A 25,460-nucleotide genomic window follows, 5' to 3' on the forward strand; every position below is an offset into this window, starting at 1 on the left:
CATGCATGAATGACTCTGTGCCCTGGGATAACCCAGGCGTCTGTGTCTTCTCAACTGGCCCTCCAGCCACTGTTACCCACCCCCCTTAACTCCAGAAACATGATCCCTGAAAATATTACAGGAACAATGCAAAGCTTGAAGAAAGAGAAGTACAGTAAAGGTTTAGAAAAAAAATTTTTGATGCAGGATTTTTGGCTTCCCACCTCACTACACAGAAGTGCCCAACATGGGGGATGGAGCTCCCTCATTGCATTATGGGGCTGTGGGGTCTTAGGTTGATGGGCCAGTTGACATGGTCCCTTCAGTGTGCTCAGACGGGGGGCCAACCCCGACTCACTGTGTGGGGGCCAGCCCCCCCCCATCGCCTTAGGGGGCTTTGAGGTCTTAGGCTGAAAGGCGAGTTGACATGGTCCCTTCAGTGTTGCTCAAGTGGGGGGAGCAAATCCCCAAAATCTTTGGCACCAGAGGTAGACTTCTCCCCAGAGGCAGCAAGCCCCTGAAAATCTTTGCTGCAGGGCGAGACTTCCCCCCAGCGACAGCAAGCCCTCAAAATCTTTGCTGTGGGAGGTAGACTTCCTGCTGGTGGCAGCAAGCCCCTGAAAATCTCTCCCACCTTTGGAAACCACACTGCACACAAGTCAGGACACAGTGCTGCCTGGCCACATGGTCCACACTGAACACCAGGCACATCTTTTTGTACGGTCGGGGCTACCCACATGATGTTGTTGGGCACAGGAAAGATCACAACCGCATGGTGCCTGTAGGGGAGGGAGGAGCTGCCACGGGAACTGCAGAGGAGAAGTTTCTCGGCCTCTCATACAAGCATGACCCCCACAGACTAGCTGTCACATGGTGTGGTGGGGCAAGGGCCCGGTGCCAGTGCTGAAAAAAAATCCAAGTCCTCAGCTCACAGAACCACAAACTCTGTGTTGGGGCTATTTTTCATGGGTAGATGTGATCACCTTGCAGATAGCAAAGAAAGAAAGAAGTTTCTCAGCCTCTCTAACAAGCACGACCCCACAGGCTAACCACCACAGGCTTTCTGGTGCAAAATTCAAATTTGCGGGCTTCCTGTTACCTAATTCCTGCGCACCTGGAGAAAAGCGGAGACTGAAGCAGCCAGAGTGGACAACCGTGAAGCACTGTGGGATACATACAGGATACCTCTGCAGGCTAATAAAGACTATAAAAAGACATGGTGTTTCCACACTAGCCTTCTAACTTTTTAAATTTGAACATGACACTACATCTAGTTGCTTCTCATGGTGTTATAATACTGACTTTAGCACTGCCTAAAATTGACCTAATGGTATTTACAGTGAAGACAGTGGCACTGTAAAATCAAGCTTACTGCCTTAAATTTGACTTTATCATGTAGTGTAGATATATCCTAAAGCTTTTAGCTCAGCCAAGAGCAAGCCTGGAGTTCGGACAAGACTACAGGGAAGATCTCCTGTGACGAACCAGGATGATGGTGGGCTATGAAAGCTACCAGGATTCAAGTACAGAGCTAAGAAGCCTGAGGTGTGGAAACTCTGCCTCAATGGATGAAAGTATTTGAGTCTAGGGGCCAGAGCTAGTAAAAGACCCAGGCTACAGTTACACTAGCAAGTTTTGCCAGCAAAATGCCAGTTTTGTCAAGAAAATTTGTGGAGCACGCACACCCAAAATGGGATTTGTTGACAGCATCTCAACAAAACACAGCACTCAAAGCTTTGAGGCAAAACGTTGCTGTTGACAGATTCTGTCTACAAAATACAGTATAAATGCCCCCACAGGGCCTTCCTTGGCAGACAGCACATCCACAACAATGGGCAGCCCTATCATCTGTGCTTCCGGGTGCCTATTTTGTCAAAAGAGCAGCCAAGCAGTCCAGCTGCTCTGTCGACAGAGTGGAGCGCTCTCCCAATAGGCTTTTGTGTGTGGCTGCACTCTGTCAACAGAAGTTTTGTCAGAAAATCTCCCCCAACAGTGACTTCTGTTGACAGACCACTGTCGTGTAACCGTAGCTCCAGGGTGGAGATCTCATCAGACACACCCCCGGGCCACAAAGGAACTGGGAGAGCTCCTCATGAGGAGATGGGACTGGGGAGCCAAGCCCTAAAGCTGGTAAAACGGAAGCCCTGAATAAGCAAGGGTAAAAGCCTGGACTGGCCAAACAAATTGTGCATTTACTTCATGAGGACTTAATAAATCAGGCCCTGTGAAGGAGGTATATTATCTTTCTTGGGATCCCATTGCAGAACTTTCCATTAAGTTTATCCAGACCTCATCCAGTTCTGGCAGAACATGTTATCCAGTTCTCTGGGATCCAAAAAACTCAGGTCAACTTTAGGTCATCACTCAGTTTAATTTATTAGGCATATAACACCTCTTTGCCCACTCTGGTCAGGCACAGACACAGGGGATTTGGGTATAGGGTGATACTATAATTTCAATACATGTCACACATAACACAGTGTACATCCATTCTAGCTGTTACTACCTAGTCTTCTTACTTGCAGAGATGTGCTCTGGAACCCCATCCTGCAACACTTGTCTATATCTTAGGGCTTGTAAGATCTACCTGACTGTCTGTAAAGTTATTTGAGATACAAGGATGTTTTTGCTATTCTCCCTCCTACCATTCTGGTTAACAGCTAAGTGCTATTTCAAAATGCATTTTGTGTGTAGCTGTGTTATTTTGAAATAAGTTATTTCAGAACAGATTTTCTGCAATAGCTTATTTTGAAATATGGCTGCTGTATCATGCTTTATTATTTGTGCTAAGATAACTGCAGGTCAGCATTCTGTATTAGAATAAATGAATCAAAATGTTAAGATGTGGAAGCAGAATCAACTTAATGCATAGCCTTTTCTTTTCGCCTGCACTTACCATCATGTGACCTGATGCTTACTAGTGATTTTGTGGACAATTCTTTTATCTGAAACAGAAAAATTTACAATAAGATGAGTTAGAAAGAGATGTGATAGGACTGAAAATAAAACCTAAAATGGAAAATATCACTAAGATATATAGAGGATAACAAAATTTCCACTATTGCCAAAAGACAAAATGACAGGAATGATTATTTAAAAGGCTCCATAAATGAAAACATTTTTTTAATCGGACTTCACCGCCTTCAACCATCAGTCTGTGTGGAGCTCAGCGAAGGAGGACCCTGCAACATAGGAGGGTCCCAAAGCTCAGGCTTCAGCCTAATCCCAGAAATCAATACAGCAATGAAACAACCTTGCAGCCCAAGTCCCATGAGCCTAATTCCACTGCTATGGGCCAGCTGTGGATTTTTCTCTGCTGTGTAGATCTATCTTGTATGCCCTTCAGACTGTACAGTGAAATACGTGGGGTTCTTATAGGTGCCTGTATTGTTTACATGCTGTACTTCCAACTTCTGCAGTGGGACTTGAAGTACAGCCCCAGTCCATTACATGCTTAGTTTTAAGAATCTGAAAAGTGCACTAACTTGATCTGGTCCCCAATCCATATTGACTACATAGTTCAGCCTCAGATGCCACCCAGTTTGTGCAACAAATAAATAGGGGGTTCTGCAGAAAAACATTTAGATAATCATTAAGGTTTAGATTCCGTCAAAGGTATTTTTAGTAAAAGTCATGGGAAAGTTGCAGACAGTAAACAAAAACAGAGAAGCCTGCAACCTGTCCAGGGGTAAGGGGGAACTAACACTTGAAGCACTGCTAGAGGATGACCTCTGGAGCTGCTCAGGCCTTTTGGCAGCCCCTGCAGCAAATGGCTGACCTCCACTGCTCCATCCCCAGGGGCACTCACTCAACCCCAGCTGCTGCTCTGGCAGCCGTGGCACTGACTGCTGGCTGATGCTCTCACAGTTCCTGCTCAGGCAGCCCTGGAATTGACAGTTGGCCACTGCTCGAAAAGCCCCTGCTCTGGCATCCCTGTACTGACTCTGGCTGCTGCCAAGGCAGCTCTGTTGTTGACTGCCAGCTGCTGCTCCAGCATACTCAGGACTGACAGCTGCTCCACATCCGCCCCCATGGAAGCAGTTATGGAGGTCCTAGAACAGGGGTAGGCATTAATTTTGATGGGTGGCTACTCTAGGAATTTGGTAAATGGTTAAGTGCCACACTCTTCCACTTTAATGGAGGAGTGCAGGGTCTGTGATGGAAGTTAGATGCAGAATGGAGCTCAGTGTATGGGGACTGGGATCATTAGGATGACCTAGACTGATCTCCTGCACAACAGAGACCACAAAAGCTCACCCAATAATTTCTGCATCAAGCTGTGTGAACTAGAGTATTTCTTTTAGAAAGCTATCCAGCCTCCATTTAAAGATTGGTCATGATGGAAAATCCATCACATTCCTACATTAGCTGTTTCAATGATTAATAATCCTCATGGTCAAAAAATGTGGCTTGTTTATAGTCAGAATTTGTTTAGCATCAGATTTTAATCAATAGTTCTCTCATAGATGAGAAAAAGACATAATGAGAAGTGTCTACCCTCAGAAATCGCTTCCCCATGCAGACTTTTGCAGACTATGACCAAGTCAATTCTTAACCATCTTTGGATATACTAAATAGATTGAACTGGCTAAGTCTCTCACTATGAAGTATGTTTTCCAGACCCCAAGTGTTGGTGTTGATCTTTTCTGAGCCCTTTCCAATTTGATAAATACACTAATGGGACTAACTGATGGAGGTGCCTGCAACAACAGGATACTAAATTTGATGAACCAGGTGGACCTGTCAGTCCTTTCTGAAGTACAGCCATCAAAACTGGACATGGTACTCCAGTAATGATCTCAGCAATGCCACATACAGAGGTAAAACCACCAATCTGAGTTTTAGGAGAATGTTAATTCATAAAAATTGGAAATTCACCCACATAGTGCAATATTTAAAACAAAAAATCTCTTCTGACAAGCCCCCATCATTTTAGATGTCCAAGAATACTTTATAAAACAGACCTGCTGTTTTTGAGAAATGATCAGCTCATTCTGTTCCTGAAGCCTCTGTCCAAGCTCCTCTATCCTTTTCTTATAGAAGATGTTACTTGCATTTAAATCCTCTGTCATTGATGACTTAAGCTTCTCCATCTGTGACAGTAGCTAGAAAAGAACAGTTGAAAAGTAATTAATTGTAAATATTGCATCCAGTATTTTATTAAACTGTTCAATCAAGCAAAGTATTGGTTCAAATTCTTCTCTTTAAAGCCCTGTGTAATTAAGTTTCTCTGGGGTGCCCCCTTCTTCTCTATTCTAGCTGCTGCCTGTTCTGGACTTCTGTTGCTTTACCTCTCCACTCCTTCCTATCATACATGACTGGCAAGGAAGGTACAGGCTACTTTAGTACACACTGTCTCCACAGCTCATTCCCTTTAGGTGTGTCTACACAGGCACAAATCTTCGAAACAGCCATGCTAATGGCCATTTCGAAGTTTACTAATGAGGCACTGAACTGAATATTCAGCACCTCCTTAGCATTAGGACACTTCCAGCCGTGGTGCTTCGATCACTGATCGGAATAAGGGGATTTCGAAAGGTGCGGGTCCTTTCGAAAAGGACCCCCGTGTAGCCATGCCGAGTCACACGCTTTTGAAAGCAGCTCTTTCGAAGCACCGTGGCCGGAAGCGTCCTAATGTTAATGAGGAGCTGAATATTCAATTCAGCGCCTCATTAGTAATCTTCAAAATATGGCTGTTTCGAAGATATGTGCCGGTGTAGACACAGCCTTTCAGTGCAGGGTTTAAGCATTTTGTCACATCCTAATTCAAGAAAATACTTAAGCATAAGTGTTTGCAGCACCTTCATGAACAGAGGATGCTTTTTTTCTGAATCAGGGCCTGTATAATTTTTCATTTACAACCTGAGTATTAAAACACAAAAAGGGATATGCATACTTATTATGGACATGGTCTGAAATGTACATGATTAGATAAAGAAAATGATTTACACTTGCCCATAGCAGCAAATAATGCTATTTCAGAAAGACTGCATGGGAATCTGGAAAATGAACACCATGGCCTTGATTCAGGATTAGATGTCAGTAACGGGCAGCATGTGATGACAAACCCCATACAGGAACATAGCAATTCCTTCCTCTGATGGATAGCAATTCCTTCCTCTGATGGGACTAGAGCACTAGGGATACATTATCGACCACCTGACCAGGACAGTGATAGTGATTCTGAAATGCTAGGGAGATTAGAAAGGCTATCAAAATAAAAAATTTACTAATAATGTGGGATTTCAATTATCCCCATATTGACTGGGTACATGTCACATCAGGAAGGGAGTCAGAGAAAATTTCTTGATGCCTTAAATGACTGCTTCTTGGAGCAGCTGGTACAGGAACCCACAAGGGGAGAGGCAATTCTTGATTTAGTACTGAGTGGAACACAGGATCTGGTCCAAGAGGTAACTATTACAGGACCGCTTGGAAACAGTGACCATAGCACAATAACATTTAATATTCCTGTGTTGGGAAGAACACCGCAACAGTCCAACACTCTGGTATTTAATTTCAAAAAGGGGAATTACACAAAAATGATGAGGTTAGTTAAGCAGAAATTAAAAGGTAGAGTAACTAGAAACTTTTCAAAGATACCATATTAGAGGCCCAACTTAAATGTATACCCCAAATTAAAAAACACAGTAAGGCTACATCTACACGTGAAGGCTACATCGAAATAGCTTATTTCGATATAGCAACATCGACGTCTACACGTCCTCCAGGGCTGGCAATGTCGATGTTCAACTTCGACGTTGTGCGGCACCACATCGAAATAGGCGCTGCGAGGGAATGTCTACATGCCAAAGTAGCACACATCGAAATAAGGGTGCCAAGCACAGCTGCAGACAGGGTCACAGGGCGGACTCAACAGCAAGCCGCTCCCTTAAAGGGCCCCTCCCAGACACAGTTGCACTAAACAACACAAAATACACAGAGCTGACAACTGGTTGCAGACCCTGTGCCTGCAGCATGGATCCCCAGCTGCCGCAGCAGCAGCCAGAAGCCCTGGGCTAAGGGCTGCCGCCCACGGTGACCATAGAGCATCTCTCAACCCCTCAGCTGATGGTCGCCATGGCGGACCCCGCTATTTCGAAGTTGCGGGACGCGCAACGACTACATGGTCCCTACTTCGACGTTGAACGTCGAAGTAGGGCGCTATTCCTATCCCCTCATGGGGTTAGCGACTTCGACGTCTTGCCACCTAACGTCGAAGTTAACTTTGAAATAGCGCCCGGCGCGTGTAGCCGTGACGGGCGCTATTTCGAAGTTAGTGCCGCTACTTCGAAGTAGTGTGCACGTGTAGACACGGCTTAAGAGACCTAAAAAAGAGCCACCATGTAAAAGAGGCAGTGAGAGATAAAAAGGCATCTTTTAAAAAGTGGAAGTCAATCCTAGTGATCAAAATAGAAAGGAATATAAACGCTGCCAAATTAGATGTAAAAGTGTAATCAGAAAAGCCAAAAAAGATTTTGAGGAACAGTTAGCCATAAATTCAAAAAACAATAGTAAAATGTTTTTAAGTACATTAGAAGCAGAAAGCCTGCTAAAAAAGCAGTGGGGCCCCTGGACGATAGCGACATAAAAGGAGCAATCAAGGAAGATAATGCCATTGCGGAAAAACTAAATTATTTCTTTGCTTCAGTCTTCACGGCTGAGGATGTTAGAGAGATTCCCAGATCTGAGCCATCCTTTATAGGTGACAAATCTGACCAACTGTCCCAGATTGAAGTGTCACTAGAGAAGTGTCACTAATTGGTAAGCTAAACAGTCGCAAGACTCCGGGACCGGATGGTATTCACCCAAGGGTTCTGAAAGAACTCAAATGTGAAGTTGCAGAATTATTAACAGTGATTTGTAACCTATCCTTTAAATCAGCTCTGGTACCCGATGATTGGAAGACAGCTAATATAACACGAATATTTAAAAAGGGCTGTAAAGGAAACCTTAGCAATTATAGACCGGTAAGTCTAACGTCAGTACCAGCCAAATTAGTAGAAACAATAGTAAAGAATAAAATTGTCAGACACGTAGAGGAACATGATTTGTTGGGCAAAAGTCAGCATGGTTTCTGTAAAGTGAAGTCATGTCTTACTAATCTATTAGAGTTCTCTGAAGGGGTCAACAAGCATGCGGACAGGGGGGATCCAGCAGACATAGTATACTTAGATTTCCAGAAAGCCTTTGACACGGTCCCTCACCAAAGGCTCTTATGTAAATTAGGTGGTCATGGGATAGGAGGAAAGAGCCTTTAATGGATTGGGAACTGGTTAAAAGACAGGAAACAAACGGTAGGAATAAGTGGTAAATTTTTACAATGGAAGTGGGTAACTAGTGGCGTTCCCCAAGGGTCAGTCCTGGGACCAATCTTGTTCAACTTATTCGTCAATGATCTAGAGAAAGGGGTAAGCGGTGAGGTGGCAAAGTTTGCAGATGACACCAAACTGTTCAGGATAGTCAAAACCAAAGCAGACTGTGAAGAACTTCAAAAAGGTCTCAGCAAACTGAGTGATTGGGCAGCAAAATGGCAAATGAAATTTAATGTGGGTAAGTGTAAGGTAATGCACATTGGGAAAAACAACCCCAATTATACATATAATACGATGGGGGCAAATTTAGCTACAACAGATCAGGAAAGGGATCTTGGAATTATAGTGGATAGCTCTCTGAAAACATCCACGCAGTGTGCAGCGGCAGTCAGTAAAGCAAATAGGATGTTAGAAATAATTAAAAAAGAGATAGAAAATAAGACGAAGAATATCTTACTTCCCCTATATAAAACTACGGTACGCCCACATCTTGAGTACTGCATGCAGATGTGGTCTCCTCACCTCAAAAAAGATATATTAGCATTAGAAAAGGTTCAGAAAAGGGCAACTAAAATGATCAAGGGTTTGGAACGGGTCCTATATGAGGAGAGGCTAGAGAGACTGGGACTTTTCAGTCTAGAAAAGAGGAGACTGAGGGGCGCTATGATAGAGATACATAAAATCATGAATGGTGTGGAGAAAGTGAATACAGAAAAGTTATTTACTTGTTCCCATAATATAAGAACTAGAGGACACTACATGAAATTAATGGGTAGCAGGTTCAAAACTAATAAAAGAAAGTTTTTCTTCACACAGCGCACAGTCAACCTGTGGAACTCCTTACCAGAGGACACTGTGAAGGCCAGGACTCTAACAGAGCTTAAAAAAGAGCTCGATAAATGTTTGGAGGTTAGGTCTATAGATGGCTATTAGCAAGGGGTAAGGTATGGTGCATAGCCTTTTGTCGAAGGTGGGAGATGGATGGCATGAGACAAATCATTTGATCATTGTCTTCGGTTCACCTCCTCTGGGGTACCAGGCACTGGCTACTGTTGGCAGACAGGATACTGGGCTAGATGGACCTTTGGTCTGACCCAGTATGGCCGTTCTTATGTTCTTAACGTACTCTATTTCTCCCCTCCACTGTTTCTGTACACACATGCACACATCTATATCCCTTTCCAGGGTGTTGTATGACTGTTCCCTGCTGCTTGCTTGCTGGGAGGAAAAGCAGACATAGCCATGCAGTCCTTGATCTTCCCATATGTGATATGGATAGTTATGGATCATGACTATGCAGCTGAATGGGTAATGAGGAGGAGAAGGAAAGACAGAAAGTTAGAGCAGGAAGGAGAGGAAAAAATAACAACACGAAAAAAGATGAAGCTTGAGGAAGAGACAAAGAAAAAGGAAATTATGAGAGTTAATGCAAAAATAAGAATTGATTATACAAAGCTTTTCGTAGAACAAGAAAAAGTCAAAGGATTCAGGATTGCAGTTAGACTGAGGAAAAAAGAGGGAAGATGGAGGGAGGAATTTGCGATTTATGGTTAGAAAACTTTGAGAATACCTCTCCCCCGTTGACCCATCAGGATAAAAAAGAGCTGTACTGTGCATTGCAATTTTATTTTGTATGTTCTATTAACCACCCTGTATGCAAACATACTATATAGTATATTCTACCCAGAGATGAAAAAACAGTAAACTCTTCATGGACTAGTCTCTATGGCTGTGTCTACACTACAAAAATAACTTCAAAGTTAAACTTAGCTAGGGCACTACTCTATTCCCAGGAATGGAGTAAGGACTTCGAAGCTGGGCTCCCTACTTCAAAGTTAACGTACAAGTAAGGGAAAATGTGTGCAGACTCTCTGCTGGCTACTTTGAAGTAGCCCCTAACTAAGTTAACTTCAAAGTTAGTTCCTAGTGTAGACACAGCCTATGTGTCCATACAAGTTCAACAACAACAGGACAATGATCCTGCTATCTCTGGGCACTACCATAAAAATAGGGAAAGAAGAAAATAATGCCACATACCAAAAGAAGGTATTTTGAGCATAAGTTATGAATATCTATGATTTCTATCCTGCCAGATGTTGAAAATTCTTAGCAGCATTGCAAGCATGTGCTGTCTGTTTTTATTTCACTTGTTTTATTTCACTTATTTAAATTAGGTTGATGGTATAAACACAGTGCTATGCGGTATTACCTGGTACCTTTCTTTTTCATGTTCTTCATGAAGGGCTTGTATTCTGGAAGTCCACTTATTTTCCTATAAGGAAAATAAATGTTCATTTGAAAGATTTCATTTGTATTAAAACTGGTAATAATGACCTTGAATGATATTAAACACTTGAACCTCCATAATCCGTGTCCCTAAACCTGGAAGACCCATGATTCAGACCCCGGCATGGGGAGGAGGAAGCAGCTCTGCGCACTGCCACCTCATCTCCCACAGCAGGAGGAAGAGCAGCACAGCAAAGCGCTTCTCCAGAAGCTTTTTCACTGCCAGTCCCATAGCAGAGTAGGGTGGTGCCTGGGGGTGCATGGGTGGGGGGGGCACAGAGCCATGTGTGCCCCCAGAAGTGGGGTACCAGGTAATCACACCGCTCCCATTCCCCCCCATGCCCAGACGCAGCACTCCCATCCCTTTCACGCACCCTCCCTCACAGACCTTGCTACCACACACCCAGTGCACTCCTTCAGACTCCCTCCCTTCCGGACCCTGTATGTATTACTGCCTATGTTACACGTGAAATAAAAACTCAATGCTTTGCAAAATGTTTTTATTTTCACCTGCAAAACAAAGTATACATGAACCCCCCGGTCCGGAAAATGCCATAAGCTGACATAGCCTATTTTCCAACTTAGCTGGATTAAAGAGGTCGAAGTGTATCAACATAAAAGATTATTAAAACAGCAGCATTTCAGTTATCCCTTCCATATAATTTACATACTAATTTAAGTGTCCTCCATTATAGTAATTGCTATATGTTATTAATTATACTAGAAATTATGTATTAATAGGATACTGAACATGTAAATTCAGTTTCTCAGTAGATGAAATGCAAAGTTATAAAGATAAATTTCATTTTGCTAACAATGAATGAGTAATCTTTTTCTAAATAACATACATTCAAACTTTGGTTAATGGGCTGTTGTCTGTAGCAATAATGAAATAAAATATCTTAACTCGTAAAAGATGGAATATACTTCCCATTGTGGAAAGAACTGAACAAATCCATTGTGAATTTTCTCTGATTAAATGAAGGGAGAAAACCCGTCACTAAAAGTTTCTAACATCTCAGAGTTTCTTATCATTTGTTCCATTTTAAATGTATTTTTTTTCCCCAAAGCAACACTAAGATCAAGGACACACAAATGATTTCTTCTGCCAATTAACTGCATCCAGAACATACTGGACATAGGTGAGTATCCAGGCCTATGTGTCTAAATTTCTCTTCAGCAAGTCAAACTGGTAATAAATTTCCATTACAGCAATTACTAATTGTATTTAGTAGACAGTAGTGACTGAGAAAATAAAGTTACTTTAGAAAATGAGAATTTTAGAAATTTTACTCTGAATTTTACACTCTTATTTGCTGAATGTCAAACACAAAGACTATATGTAACAATCACTATAATGTATGTTCATATTTACATGAGGGTACTACCTGTTTTTCAAGAAGTTGCATCATATTCTGATAATCTTGATCATTCTGAGGTCTCTCTTCTGAAAATTCATAGCTGTCTTTTAAAGTGCCCAAATTGGATTTCATCTGCATATTAGACTTCTGTAATTCTACTAATTGCTAAGAGGAAAAGAATTCTGTTAAAAAACCCAGCATATAGTCAAAGACATTATTACAGGATTGTAGTTTAATATGCAATTTAATTTAAATTATCACTGTTTAAAGTTGGGCATGCATCAGACTCTCCATATAAACGTTTCTAAGCAGTAAAGCATTTATCAGATTTACTGTGATTACAGGGCTGCAGGTTAGGAACGGTTCTAGTAAATTCACACATTGCTCTTCTGATGTTCATGAATACTCAGAGATTTATCCAAAGTCAGGACACTGGCAAATACAACTTTTGATCTTTCTGACAAAAGCCCGTGCATTCTGCTCTCTCAGGACCTTGCTACAGAGGTTACTCCTTCTCTTCTTAGGCTTGGTCTAAACTAGGCAGATAAACTGATTATAGATACACAATTTTAGCTATGCAAATTGTGTTGCTAGAATCAACTTATCTGCAATCAGCCTACCTGGCCATCTTCACAGAGGGAGGTCAACAGGAAAGTTTTTATATACTTATCACAGTAGCAACTATGTAGGAGAAACTCTCTGGTCACAGCACGTAGTAAAACATAGTAGAAACTCTCCCGTCAGCCTCCCTTACTCCTCCTGAGATTGAGGAGTACAGAGGATGACTGACGACCCCAGATAGTTTGATTTTGCAGGTCTCTACCAGGCGCACGAAATCAAACTCCAGAAGATCAACCCTGATCAGCCTGATTTTCCGCATAGTCTAGACGTATCCCATATCACTCATAATCACCTAATCTTGGTGGGTACCTCCAAGCGTCGATAATAAAATATTAACCAATTGCAAAACAAGAACTCAGTGGCTGAAGTTTAAGAAAAGAATGACCTGTAACTTGTAGGCAAGATTCCTTCACACAAGTGAATACAATTAAGAAAAGAACTGAAAATATTTTATAATTAAGGAGACAATACCAGAGTATAACCATTAAATAATATTTTTAAATTGTAATATAAGAACAGCTTTTATAGTGTTAATAGCAAGACGCTGACCTCCTTTAACAAAAGGATTTGATATCTGCTGATAAAAAGAATTATATAAGAGCTAGATATTATTGCTATATGTTTTAAATGATAAACAAACATTATTTCTTTAAAGACATATTAACAGAAATTCGATATTTAAATCACTTACATTCTCTAATGCAGTATTCTTTGCAGTCAATTCTTTAAATTCCTTCATAAACATTTCTTTCACTTTCTCTATTTCATCAGCCAATTTCTCTTTTTCTTCCTCTTTCCATTTATGAAAAGATTGAAGAATTTCTTCTTCTTTTGCTCTTTGATGCTCATGTTCCTGAAATTATTTTAAAATGTTACTCAAGAATTCTCTCACTTTGTTCTCATGTATAAAACAATGCAATATCAACAACGGCAAAGGTAAGTGATAAGCTATATGAGCCAAATAACTTTTGCAAAATATTGTGACATTAACTTTTAAGAACTTCTCAGTAAAACCAACTATTTGAACCACTATTCTTCCCTTCTCTAAATACTGTAAACAATGTCAGCTCCTCCAGGCACTTGTATTAAGGGATATTGCCTAAAAACTGCATCACATTCCTCTCTCAACCCTCAAGCTGTAAGCTTTTGTTTTGCATTAACCATTCATCCTGTCCTTAACTCTTTTCTGAATAAGTCATGGGAAGTTCTGCCTAAAAACTAAGGCATGATATTGCTGTCAAATATGTTGAAACTAGTATGAGTTTAAACACAAAAACCACCACAAACATTGAAAGCTATATAGCCTAACCAATTTGCATAATTTACAACTTTGTAAAAACAAATTCATATCACCAGGCTCGCTCTTGCTTACATGCTCAAAATGTAACAGACTCTGAGTTGGGAAGGAATTTTTCTCACCTGCCCCGGCAGCATGGAGTATGAAATACTTGCTGGTATTGTCTGCGGGTTTCTCATTTAATCAGTTCCCTGCCACTGCATGGGCCTCTGGCACTGGTGCATTTGGGTCTCCTATTCTCTGCCTGTGAGTAACAAGTCTCCTGTGGTCTCTAATGAGTCAGTCTAATTTCAGCTACTGTGGTTAGTGTATGGGTATTGGCTTATACTGGTGGCCACTGATACACAGAAGATCAAACCAGATAATTTGGTGGTTCCTTCTGGCCTTAAACTAAGCTAAATATAAATGAACAAAACAACCTGATTGCAAAAAAAGCAAATGTCATTCTGGCATGTTTTAGCAGAAGAGTTGTAAGCAAAACTGGAGAAGTAATTCTTCTACTCTACTCTTCACTGATTAGGCCTCAACTGAAGTAGTGTGTCCAGTTCCGGGCACTGCATTTCAAGAAAGACATGGAGAAATTGGAGAAAGTCCAGGGAAAAGTAACAAAAATGATTATAGATCTAATAAACGTGGTTTATGAGAGAAGAGTGAAAAAACTGGGTTGATTTAGTCTGGAGAAGAGAAGACCGAAAGGGGAAGTGATAACAGCTTTTAAGTACATAAAAGGTTGTTAAAAAGAGGAGAGAGAAAAAAAAATTATCCTTAACCTCTGATAGGAGAAGCAGCAATGGGCTTAAATTGCAGTAAGAATTGTTTAAGCTGGTTATTAGAAAAACTTCCTAACTGTCTGGAAAGTTAAGCACAGGAATGAATGGCCAGGGGAGGTTGTGGAACCTCCATCATGGAAGATTTTTAAAAGTGGGTTAGACGAACACCTTTCAAGATGGCCTATCAATTTAACAGTCCATGTTGGTCAATTTCACAATCCCAGGACTTTAAAAACAGAAAATGTCATGCTTTCTGCCATTTAAATCTGAAATGTCATGATGTTGTAATTACAGGGATCCTGACCTATAAAGTAATGCGGGCTGGGCCAAATGTGATTGTACAAGATTATTGTACAAAGGGCTTGTGGTACTGCTAATATTTCTGCTAATACTGGAAGTGCTGCTGCTGGAGGTGGTGTTACCTTCAGAGCTGGGTAACTGGAAAGGAGCAGCTTGCTGGCCTAGAGCCCAGCGCTGATCGCAGAGCTGCCAGCAGCAGCAGCAGCAGCGCAGAAGTAAGGATGACATGGTATCGTATTACCAACCTTACTACTGCACTGCTGCTGGTGGAGTACTACCATCACAGCCAAGTGCCCAGTCACCAGGTTCCTCTTTCCAGCCACCAGCTGCTGCTCTCTTGCCTCCAGTGAAGTCAGTACAGAAGTAAGGTTGGCAAAACTGCAACCTCACAAAATAACCTTTCAAACCCCTGCCCTCATTTTGGTCAAGACCTCCAATTTGAGAAGCGATGATCTCCACTACAAAATCTGTATCATATTGGGTAACCACACCCAAAAGACCAACTTTCACAATCTGAGATGTGTTTTTCCATGGCCATTAATTTGGTAGGGTCCTATCTCTATAAACCTTAGTCCTGCTATGTGTCTAGGAGGCTGGACTAGATGTGCTATCAAGATTGCACTCAGTCCTATGATTTTATAACACTATGGGTTGGAATAGTATTATGTTATTGGGAAAATTATAATCCAATATTAATGGATCATATTACCTGGCTATCATACATAAATCAATCTTTCAAATCAGCAGAATAGAAGAAAAAACAATGGGAATGTGTGATCATCTTTCCCTTAATGTACAGTCCTATGAAATCCACACTTTTACAGCAAGTGCTGACTCCCATTGCCCTCAGAACTTTAAGCAAGAAAAATAACAATTTTAAACAAAATATGCAAAAGAATTGGGCTAACCTCTGGCTATCAGTAAATGTAGTTATCACATTCCGATGGTAAGGAAGTAGGAACTTGAAATCTTGGTCTAGACAGACTTTCAACTTGAAGTCAGTACTATCAATTAAATACTAAGAAAATAGTGACAAAAAGCAACTGTCATCTGATATCTTTTCATTGCTTACTGTATATGAAACAACTGGTGGATTTATTGGCCAACTGCCCTCCAACAGATGTTTCTACGGGATATCCAGATTGAGTGTAAGGATAGTAGAAATGGCAGGCACAAATCATAATGAAAAAGGTGTATTCTGGTACCATGAAGTCCTCTGCTCTTCTATACTAACAAAAATATTTTCATCCTGGGGTAGTTGTGAGTCTACAGACGGACTCAGGGATGGACACAAAAATCTTCATTCTGTATTGGGTGTCAATTGGCAGAGTGATGAAAGAGAAGACAGAGACCCAGCACACACAGCATGAAAGAAACCATACTGCCACCTTTTGGGGTAAGTTTATTTGAGCCCATTTCTATTGCTTGTTATTAAACAGCTTCCTTCCACAGGAAATTTTCTAGTTACTTTGTGAGTTCAGTCAGGTGGATTTTACTGAAGCATATCAATTACCCAACAGCATATATTCTATTATTCTACTCACCCTATTATTCTATATTCTATTCTATCCTTGTGCCTTACATCTCAAATGGAACTTTTCTTTCTCAGTATTATTCTGAATAAGTGTCTTTGTTTCAATGGTATAAATAAACAGGGAAGTGAATTGCTAACATTTTTGTGGATTTTCTAATGGTTAAGCTAAAATATTTAATTATAGAAATGATATGTGATTAAGTGCATATCGGGGGCATCATTAAATTACAGTCTCAAGTACTTTGTAATAGCATTGACCTAATTATACGGAAATACCCACTACTCTTGTTTCCAAAATATTCAGATATGACAGATTAGAAATTCTTCTGCAGCTTTAAATAATTTTAAATTGATTAATATTAGTTTAAAATCAAAACATATCGTGCATTCCAATCAGCATCACCCATGCTATTTAAAATCGGTATTTAAAAACATCGTATTTTATTCCTGTCCCTTACATTTTCAATTTTATGTACAATGAATGTTTTTTTTATTAAACAAACACAACTGCATTCTCAAAGTTCTTAGAGAAACTTGAATGTTTACGTAAAAGATAGATGGGGCTTCTGGTATTTGGCATAAGAGATGGTTTGGGACTGCAAGATGAACACATTATAGAAGGAAATAGGTAACAATGATACTTCAAAATGTTGTAACCAGAATAACTTTTTCAGGGTTTATATTTATCTTACTTTTAAATAGAATGGAAAAGGAAAAAAAAGAATCTAGACAGAAGGCAAGAGGGACCAGCATCAGGCTTTAAAAGTCTCCCCATTCTGTTGTCAGAGTAACTAGTTCTTTTAGAAAATGATGGTGTCTGGTAGGGTCCCACTGAAGAGAGGGATATCTGGAGTGACAAGGGGGTCAGTCACAGTGACAGGATGTACTCATTTCTGTCTCTCTACTTTCCCGCAGGGTCCAGGCTCCTCTCATGACAGCCTGAATACTGTCAGGAGAAAGAGACAGAGGCCTCGTGCCAGTGTAAACCCGAATTTCAGAACTTCTCAGACAGCTCCCTCACTAAGACTTCTGTAGTTTCAAAGACATGCTTCAGCGCTCACCAAGGCGTCCGTGATGGACTACTGGGATTGCTGTGTGTTCTGTGCCATAAGGAAGACAATGCTTTAGCTGCACGAGCCATCTGCTGAAGCACATCACTTTGAACCATCAAATATTGACAGATGGGCCAGCATGCATAGCAGATGTACCCATTGATAGAATGAGGCCCTTTTGTCGCCAGCACTCTGCCACTTCCCCATGAGGCAGAACTAGATGGTGCTTGGTCCTGCCATGAGGGCAGGGAACTGGACTCGATGACCCTTCCAGTTCTAGTGTTCTGTGATTTGTGTGTGTAGCAGTGTTATTTTGAAATAAGTTATTCCAGAACAGCTGTTCCAGAATAGCTTTTTTTCAAAAGAAGGCTGCTGTGTGGACCTACCTTTAGTTGCCTGTTAGGGCTATGTGCTCTAAAAACTCGCCTCTCCTGTGATATCTACAGGATAGCAGATTGTATTTACTTGGAAAGAAACAAAAATTGTAAGACAGTTTGGAAACATCAGAAATTATCAAGTTGTACAGTAGATTAACTATACAACTGTAATATCTATTTGTTTGTTACGCCTATCCTCTCTTCCAGGTCAAATTAATAACAGTAATAAAATAAAACCCTTGCATGTAGTACATACTAAAGCTATACTACTGCTTTTGAATTTTTTTGCCTTCCAAATTTGCTTCATTTCTTATCAATGTTCCACAATGGCTGAGGCTCTCAAGGTTACTGAAAAGCTTTGACTGGCTGTTTACCTAGGTTTCAAAGCCTAACATATAAACTGAATTTGATTGAAGTGCTATTCCTTGTATCTTCTCATCACTATCTTCCTCTATAACACCTTTTCTTAAGCTTTTGTTTCATGTCTTGTTTGTGTTAATGTTTAAATTCTTAAAGCAAAGAACATCTGTTTATAAACCATCATGTAAATTTACAGTGCTATACAGTGTCCAGTCATCATAATGTCTAGGCACTAAATGATATTTTAAATAATAAATAGTACTGTAATACTCTGCTTTCTAGTTCCAAAAACACATCCAACAAGGGATAGTGGAAGGTAACGGGGCTTTTAAAATTGCAGAAGCTGCTGTATCTAATGCAGACTGGCACAAGAATAATGCTGCTGAACAGAAAAATCTTATTTAAGGTTTCATTCAGTTCTAGTTGCCTTGTTTGTGAGCTACACAGTCTGTAAACACAGTCCAGAATACTGATTTTTGTAGTTTTTTAATAATTAATATATACTACCTTAGAAAATCTAACCATATGAGCTTGTTGTTCAGCTTCTAGGAGGGACTTGGTGAGCTGTAACTGTTCCTTCAGCTTATCAATCTCATCCTGTAATTTATCTGTCTGCAATTTCTTCTTTTGTTCTGCATGAAACAAAAACCCATTTGTAAAATATTATATTTTTTGGAAATGTGATTTTTCCCATAAGCTTCTACCTTCAGTGCTTCTCCAACCTTTTCAATCTGTGAACTGCTATTCTGACAGATCATCTTTCCTCCCAGTATTATAATTCCTCACAGATTGCTTCACAAATAATACATTCTCTGGACCACTGGATAAGTTCCACAAGTCATAAACAGTCAGACACTGTATTACTTAAAATACAGCATGTGAAATAGCTTAAGAATCATTTAATATTAAATTGAACTTATCTGATACAGATAATACAATAACTTTTCTTCATGTTTTATAGGAATTTAAGGAACAGGTCAAAGAAGGAATGAAAGGCATGGCCTCTATTTTTTAATTCTGCCAGATTCATTAGTGGATGTTAATTAGTCAAAGTGACTTTCTTTGTCAATCCAGCTAGAGATACAGCTTTTGATTTGTTTAGAATTACTTAGGTGAAACTTATGTTCCCAGAATTTCATTGTAAAGGCTGCTATCCCAAGTTTGTTTAAGACGTCCCCTCAAAAATGTGTCCACCTTTACTCATGACATGACTTTAGAACCTCTATCAATAGATTTACCCATCACTATAGTATCTGAATACACAGCAGAACAACAAAATTAACTGTGGAGCTGCCTATATCGCAATTGAAGACCCACAGCTAATCCGTGACAGCTCAGTCAGGCTAAGAGGCTTAGGCTAAGCGAACATTTAATTGTGGTGTAGCTGTTCAGGTTTGGGCTGGAGACTACATTCTAGGACCGTCTGAGGGGGGAGACATGAAGGCAGCTGGCATGATACCTGTGGGCATCTAATTGCAATACAGACCTAAATATTCAAAGACTCAGAGCATCCCCTTACACCACAATTCTTTTAATAGAAAACTTGTTCAGCTCAATCGACTCTGCAATTTCTTCTATTACCCTCTCTTTCTTCGACCAGTTTACCAGCATCATTTACCAGTAGCAGCTCAGGCTACTGTTCAAACCCTGTCTTCACTCTCTCTCTTCCATTAGCCTACTTCTCTTGCTTCCACTTGCTGTTCCTTCCTGACCTAGCCTATCCAGCTACTCTTGCTCCATTTGCAACCTGTCTCCCCAGCTCACCATTCCTCACTTCCCCGTCTCATTGCTAAGAAACCTCAGCTCCCAGCAACAATGAATCACACACACAGTGAAAAAAATATATTGGGATCAAATGAGTAAAAATATGAGGAATGTCTTTCATCCTATACATACATGTCAGTGGACACAAAGCAAAGGAGACAGAGAAGAAATCCCTAAATTTATCATTCATATTGATAACAAAACTGTAGTAGTATTCTGTACATGCAAACTCCTCTGAACTGCCCAGCAGAGTGATTTACCCTACATCTGAAGCCATGTGTTCTGTATTGCTAACTTGTACATATTTAATACTGTGCATCATATTGGCAAAGGCTACATGCAATGAACAATTTGAAGTACAGATATCCTGATACAATTCCACTTTCAGATCTGCAGTACTATTTTTAAGAAAATTATTTCACAATAAGCAAAGCTAAGGTAATGTAACAATGATTATACTAGATTATTGAGTTTGGCATGTTGATTGAAGTTTCCTTAAAACTCCAAGTTAAACCTCTTTAGTCCGGCACCCTTGGGACCTGATCAGTGCAAAACCAGATAATTTTCCAAACCACAGGAGGTCAGCATCACTAGCACATTATCAAGACTTCTACTGCTTACTGGGCTTTTAGAAAACATTTAGGGGTAAATTAGAGCTAAATAAGAGCACAGAACACTGAAAGGCAGGACTGTGGGCTGTAAACAAACTTTATGGTACTGCAGGAAACCTGGACACATCCATGATAAGTGGATATCCAGCTAACTAAAATCATGCCAGAGCACGGATGTGGCCGGAACAGAGTGTTCCAGATTAGAGAGGTTCACCCCTGTGCTACACTATAAAATCACTATGAGCCTGATCCGACTCTTGCTAAGTTCACTGGAGGTGGACTGGATCCTATAGTGATAACAATGCTCATTTATAAAATTAACTTTTTCACGATACTCCTTGTTCAGCAGCAATGTGGCCAAATTTTCACAGCTTTTTATATACCCAAAGGAAGCTGCTGTTCTAATTCTGCCACTGGCAAAGGTATTCAACAGGAATACAGTTCAAAAAGTGATTCTAAACATGGCATCACACTCTTCACTGTCTATAAATATTCAGTGAAATAACTGCCATTATCATATTTGGTCAGTTTACATGCAAATAAACTGATCTGTCAAACATACAAACTCACAGAATCACAGGGCTGGAAGGGACCTCAGGAGGTCATCTAGTCCAGCCCCCTGCTTCAAGCAGTCTGGGGCTTCTAAGTGTCAATGGCTGCCTTTGGATCACACTAAATCCTAAAATGCATATCATAAAAATATGTTAAATATTTTCAGATCACTTTAATTTTCTTGATAGTGCAAAAATACTCACCACTGTCAAATTCTTCCTTATGGCGACGTTGCATATGACTTTGCAGAAAGGAATAGTTCATAAAGGCCTTATCACAAAACTGACACTACAAAACAGAAAATAAATACTTGTTTTTGTAGCAACATTAAGTGCTGGTCTTTTTAATTATAAGTTATCATATTTTGAATTAGCCTCAGCCCTATTACACTTCTGCATACAATGTCAGTAGTCCATTCTAGTACCTGGCAGCTGTTTTCCTCCAGAATACTACTTTAAATTCCAACATTATTCTATTTAAATTACACAGCATGCTAGTGGTAACCAAAGAAACATTCAAGCTTTAGTAGCAACATTAGCAGTTATGTCCCCTGAAAATGAAGCCACTAGATGGTGACAAGATCACAGACTCTTAAAAATGTCTGGCATTCTTACTGACAGAAAGTAACAGTGGACTATACTGTGAGAAAATACACTCTCTCACACCAACATACACACACTTGCTAATTAATGATATAACTAAAATGGAAAAAGATTAAATTATTTCCCCAATTATCATGCACTCTTAACTTTAAAATAAAATCTCCATTTGGGCTGAATTTTTCAATGTCTGGTTTAAAAAAAAACCATGAAATATGAGGGTATGTCTTCCCTACAGGGAAGACAGACCCTGCCACAGTCAACCTCCTGCATTTGATTTAGCACTTCCAATTGGGACACGCTAAACCAAAGTTACAAGGTGCCTGCATCAGCACCAGTACTCCTGCCCCTCAACGGGAAATCGGTGGAAGCAAACACTTCTGCCGACCTTCCTTAGTGGAGAAGGTGTGGAAGCTTGATGTACGGTACATTGACTCCAGCTACGTAAATAATGTATCTGGAATTGTGTGCCTTAATTCCATCTTCTGTTGTAGCACAGACCTGCCCTGAGGAATATACCTGCAACTGTTTTGGAATTCAACAAAGTTGAAAATAAAAATACGTGTACTTTTCCCACTGTGCAATTGTATTGCCACACTTTCTCTCCCTACTCCAAAGCATGTAACTCAACAATAGCTGAACGGAGGAACTTGGCTTTCAATAGTTTACACTTTGGAATATACACAAGTGTCTGTATTAAGGGTGAGTGTATGGAATGATAAAATACTTGTCAAGTCACCCTGGTAATGTGACAGGGTAAGATGACTTCTGCTTTGTGCAATCTAATTTTAGATGTGCCAAGCAATTGGGAATCCAACCCTCTTTTTGATAAATTATTACTTAAGTTAATAGCACTTACTATTAAGAAGTATTTTCCTAATGGTCAACATCAATTTTCCCTTTCTTAATTTCATCCCTAGTGAATGCCTTCTTTGATTATGCTAAAACTGTTCTATTTTGCATGATATTACCAGGACTTACTCTGCCCCTCAAACACTTTAGCAGATTCTAATGCAGGATTAGGGTGCTAGCCTTCTTTCATACATCAAACTCCCCAGCCTTCAAAGGTCTTCTGTAGTGCTTATCTGCACTCCTTTGAATTAATGAAATTCCCAGAAGTTAAAGCACCCCATGTCCTCAAGCCCCTGCCCTGACTTCTACACTCCCCACACTCACAGCCCCCACCCTGAAGGACCCAAGCTATGCTGTGTAAATCTTTTAGTATTAAACATAAATAACTTGCAACCACCAGTAAAACCACTATTAAGTTACATTTTGTTGGACAAATGAAAGAAAGTACTGACTTAAAACCTAGATAAAGAAGGTATAGCACGGTGGCAAAGCAAAGAACTATCTAGGACTTTATACTGTAACAGATTGTGTATGATTTATGGTATTAAATTGGTTGTGAAATACTATTATCCATTCAAGCAGTAAACTTATGTCAGCCAAACTTTCCTTTAGTGGCAGCAAACTTATTCGACAACTAACATATGGAATGTTAACATTATGTGCCTATGTGCCTGGTGACAATATTCCTCAAACTATGCTTCATAGTATTAAATACAAAAAATATACTATATAACATTAAGATTCTTGCACAGATTATCAAAATATGAAAAATTGAAATACAACAGAAAGCTGGAATTCCATTAGGATACTGTCTGAGTTTTTGAGCCTTAAAATTATCACATCATAATAGCAATTCCTTCTGACAATTACTATATTTAGCTATTATCACTCATTCTGGTGATAAAGACATTAAACTTAAACTTTTAAGACATTAAACTAAAAACTTAAAATTCAATTGGTAAGCATCACATTAAAAATAAAGTGCACATGCAATAAGAAAGGCAAATAATTGTTTACAGGGGCCACAAAGGGGCCAAAGCTTTAATGGGCATGGAACTTGAACTACTTGCTGACCAAAACAAAAAGCAGTCAAGTAGCACATTAAAGACTAACAAAATAATTTATTAGGGGAGCTTTCATGGAACAAACCCTCTTCTTCAGACCATAGCCATACCAGAACAGACTCAATATTTAAGGCACAGAGAACCAAAAACAGTAATCAAGGAGGACAAATCAGAAAAAAATGATCAAGGTGAGCAAATCAGAGAGTGGAGGGGTTGGTGGTGGTGGGGGATGGAGTGTTTTGATGTCTGTTTTGTGCCCATTAACCCTTTGTCTAAGGGAGTTAGAAGTCTGTCCAATATACAAATCATCTGGGTATTGCTGGCACACTATGGCATATATGATGTTAGTTGAGGAGCTTGCTGACCAGGACGAGCAAAAACCCTATTATCTGACACTCCAGGAAGCGAAATGCTTACTAAGGACAAGTGATTTGTAATTGTTGCTTACTAGGCAAGCTGTACTCCTAGAAATGGATAATCTGAAGTCCTCTATTTAGACCCAAAATGCTCACACCATTTTACAGATATTACTTAATATTTTCAGAACTCATCCCTCACTAGACCTGACTCTTACAGACAATAACTCCAAAGAATAAAAGAGAGAGAAAGAGCTCTTTATTTTATATGGCCTTAAATGAAAAATGAGAAGAGGCTTCCTGTCTCAGTTTTCTTGTAAATACCACTGAACAGAAGAAGGAAGATAAACTGTACTCCTAGCCCAACGCTTCACTTGATTCTTCTTCTGGCTCTGCTCTGCCAGATGTGGTCTATATGCATTTTGAAAAAAATGCACATATTTGTGTTCTTAAGTGCAATAAGGAGATTATTGTCATTCAGTTAAGAACATAAGAACAGCCAAACTGGGTCAGACCAAAGGTCCACCTATCCCAGTGTCCTGTCTTTTGACAGTGGCCAGTGCCAGGTGCTCCAGAGGGAATGAACAAAACAGGTAATCATCTCGTCCTTCATTCCCAGCTTCTGGCAAACAGAGTAGGGACACCATTGCTGCCTATACTGGGTAATAGCTGAAAAGTCCCAGTCGTACTAGTCTCTCCTCATACGCCAGTCATTCAATACCCCTAATGATTTTTGTTTCCCTTTTCTGAATTCCCGCCCCTGCCCCCACCCCCAAATTCCAGTATATCTTTTTGGAAATGAGGTGATCACATCTGCCACAGGGAGATAACATATTTTTCAGTCTTAGTATCTATCCCTTTCTAAATGATTCCAAACATTGTTTGCTTTTTTTGACTGTCACTACACACTGAGTGTATGTTTTCAGAGAACTACCCACAATTACTGCAGGATCTCTTCCTTGACTGGTGACAGTTAATTTAGACCAGATCATATGTATATATGTATACATGTATGTATAGCTGGAATTTTTTACATGTATAGCTGAGATTATGTTTTCCAGTTGTGTTCACAATTAAATTATCACAGGAGCTCAGTTTTCATTATCAACTCTAGTCAGATACTCTGATCAAGCAAGATGTAGAGCTTCTGAAATGCAAATCACATCACCAGCTTATCCATAAGGCCCCTATCCTGCAGCTGAACCCACAAGGACCTGGACTCACATGGGATCCTAATGAATTCTGCCCACATGGATACCATTATATGATTGAGGCCCATGTTACAGAAATATAAAACTAGAATAATCTGCTTTTAAAAATATAATTTGGGACAAAAAGTACCTCTCTTTTTATTGAGCAAATGAGCTTTATGATGTATGTTTTCCTTAGTCAAGACTCCTTAGGGGAAAA

General features: G+C 40.0%; 1 protein-coding gene across 2 annotated transcripts in view; it reads right to left on the bottom strand.

Annotated features, from left to right (window-relative positions):
* Positions 1-25,460, bottom strand: part of DZIP1 (DAZ interacting zinc finger protein 1) — a 62,521-nt gene that overhangs the window by 31,061 nt on the left and 6,000 nt on the right. The window contains exons 3-9 of one of the 2 annotated variants that reach the window (XM_074983107.1): positions 21,383-21,467; positions 18,760-18,884; positions 13,254-13,415; positions 11,969-12,106; positions 10,504-10,566; positions 4,944-5,084; positions 2,876-2,924 (exon numbers count right to left, since the gene is read on the bottom strand). In XM_074983107.1, coding sequence (XP_074839208.1) covers positions 2,876-2,924; positions 4,944-5,084; positions 10,504-10,566; positions 11,969-12,106; positions 13,254-13,415; positions 18,760-18,884; positions 21,383-21,467 — 763 coding nt within the window. The remainder of the gene's footprint in view (positions 1-2,875; positions 2,925-4,943; positions 5,085-10,503; positions 10,567-11,968; positions 12,107-13,253; positions 13,416-18,759; positions 18,885-21,382; positions 21,468-25,460) is intronic. The other variant, XM_074983108.1, reaches the window with a different exon arrangement.

Source organism: Carettochelys insculpta, chromosome 1 (assembly GCF_033958435.1).
Source record: "Carettochelys insculpta isolate YL-2023 chromosome 1, ASM3395843v1, whole genome shotgun sequence".
Lineage (NCBI taxonomy): Eukaryota > Metazoa > Chordata > Testudines > Carettochelyidae > Carettochelys > Carettochelys insculpta.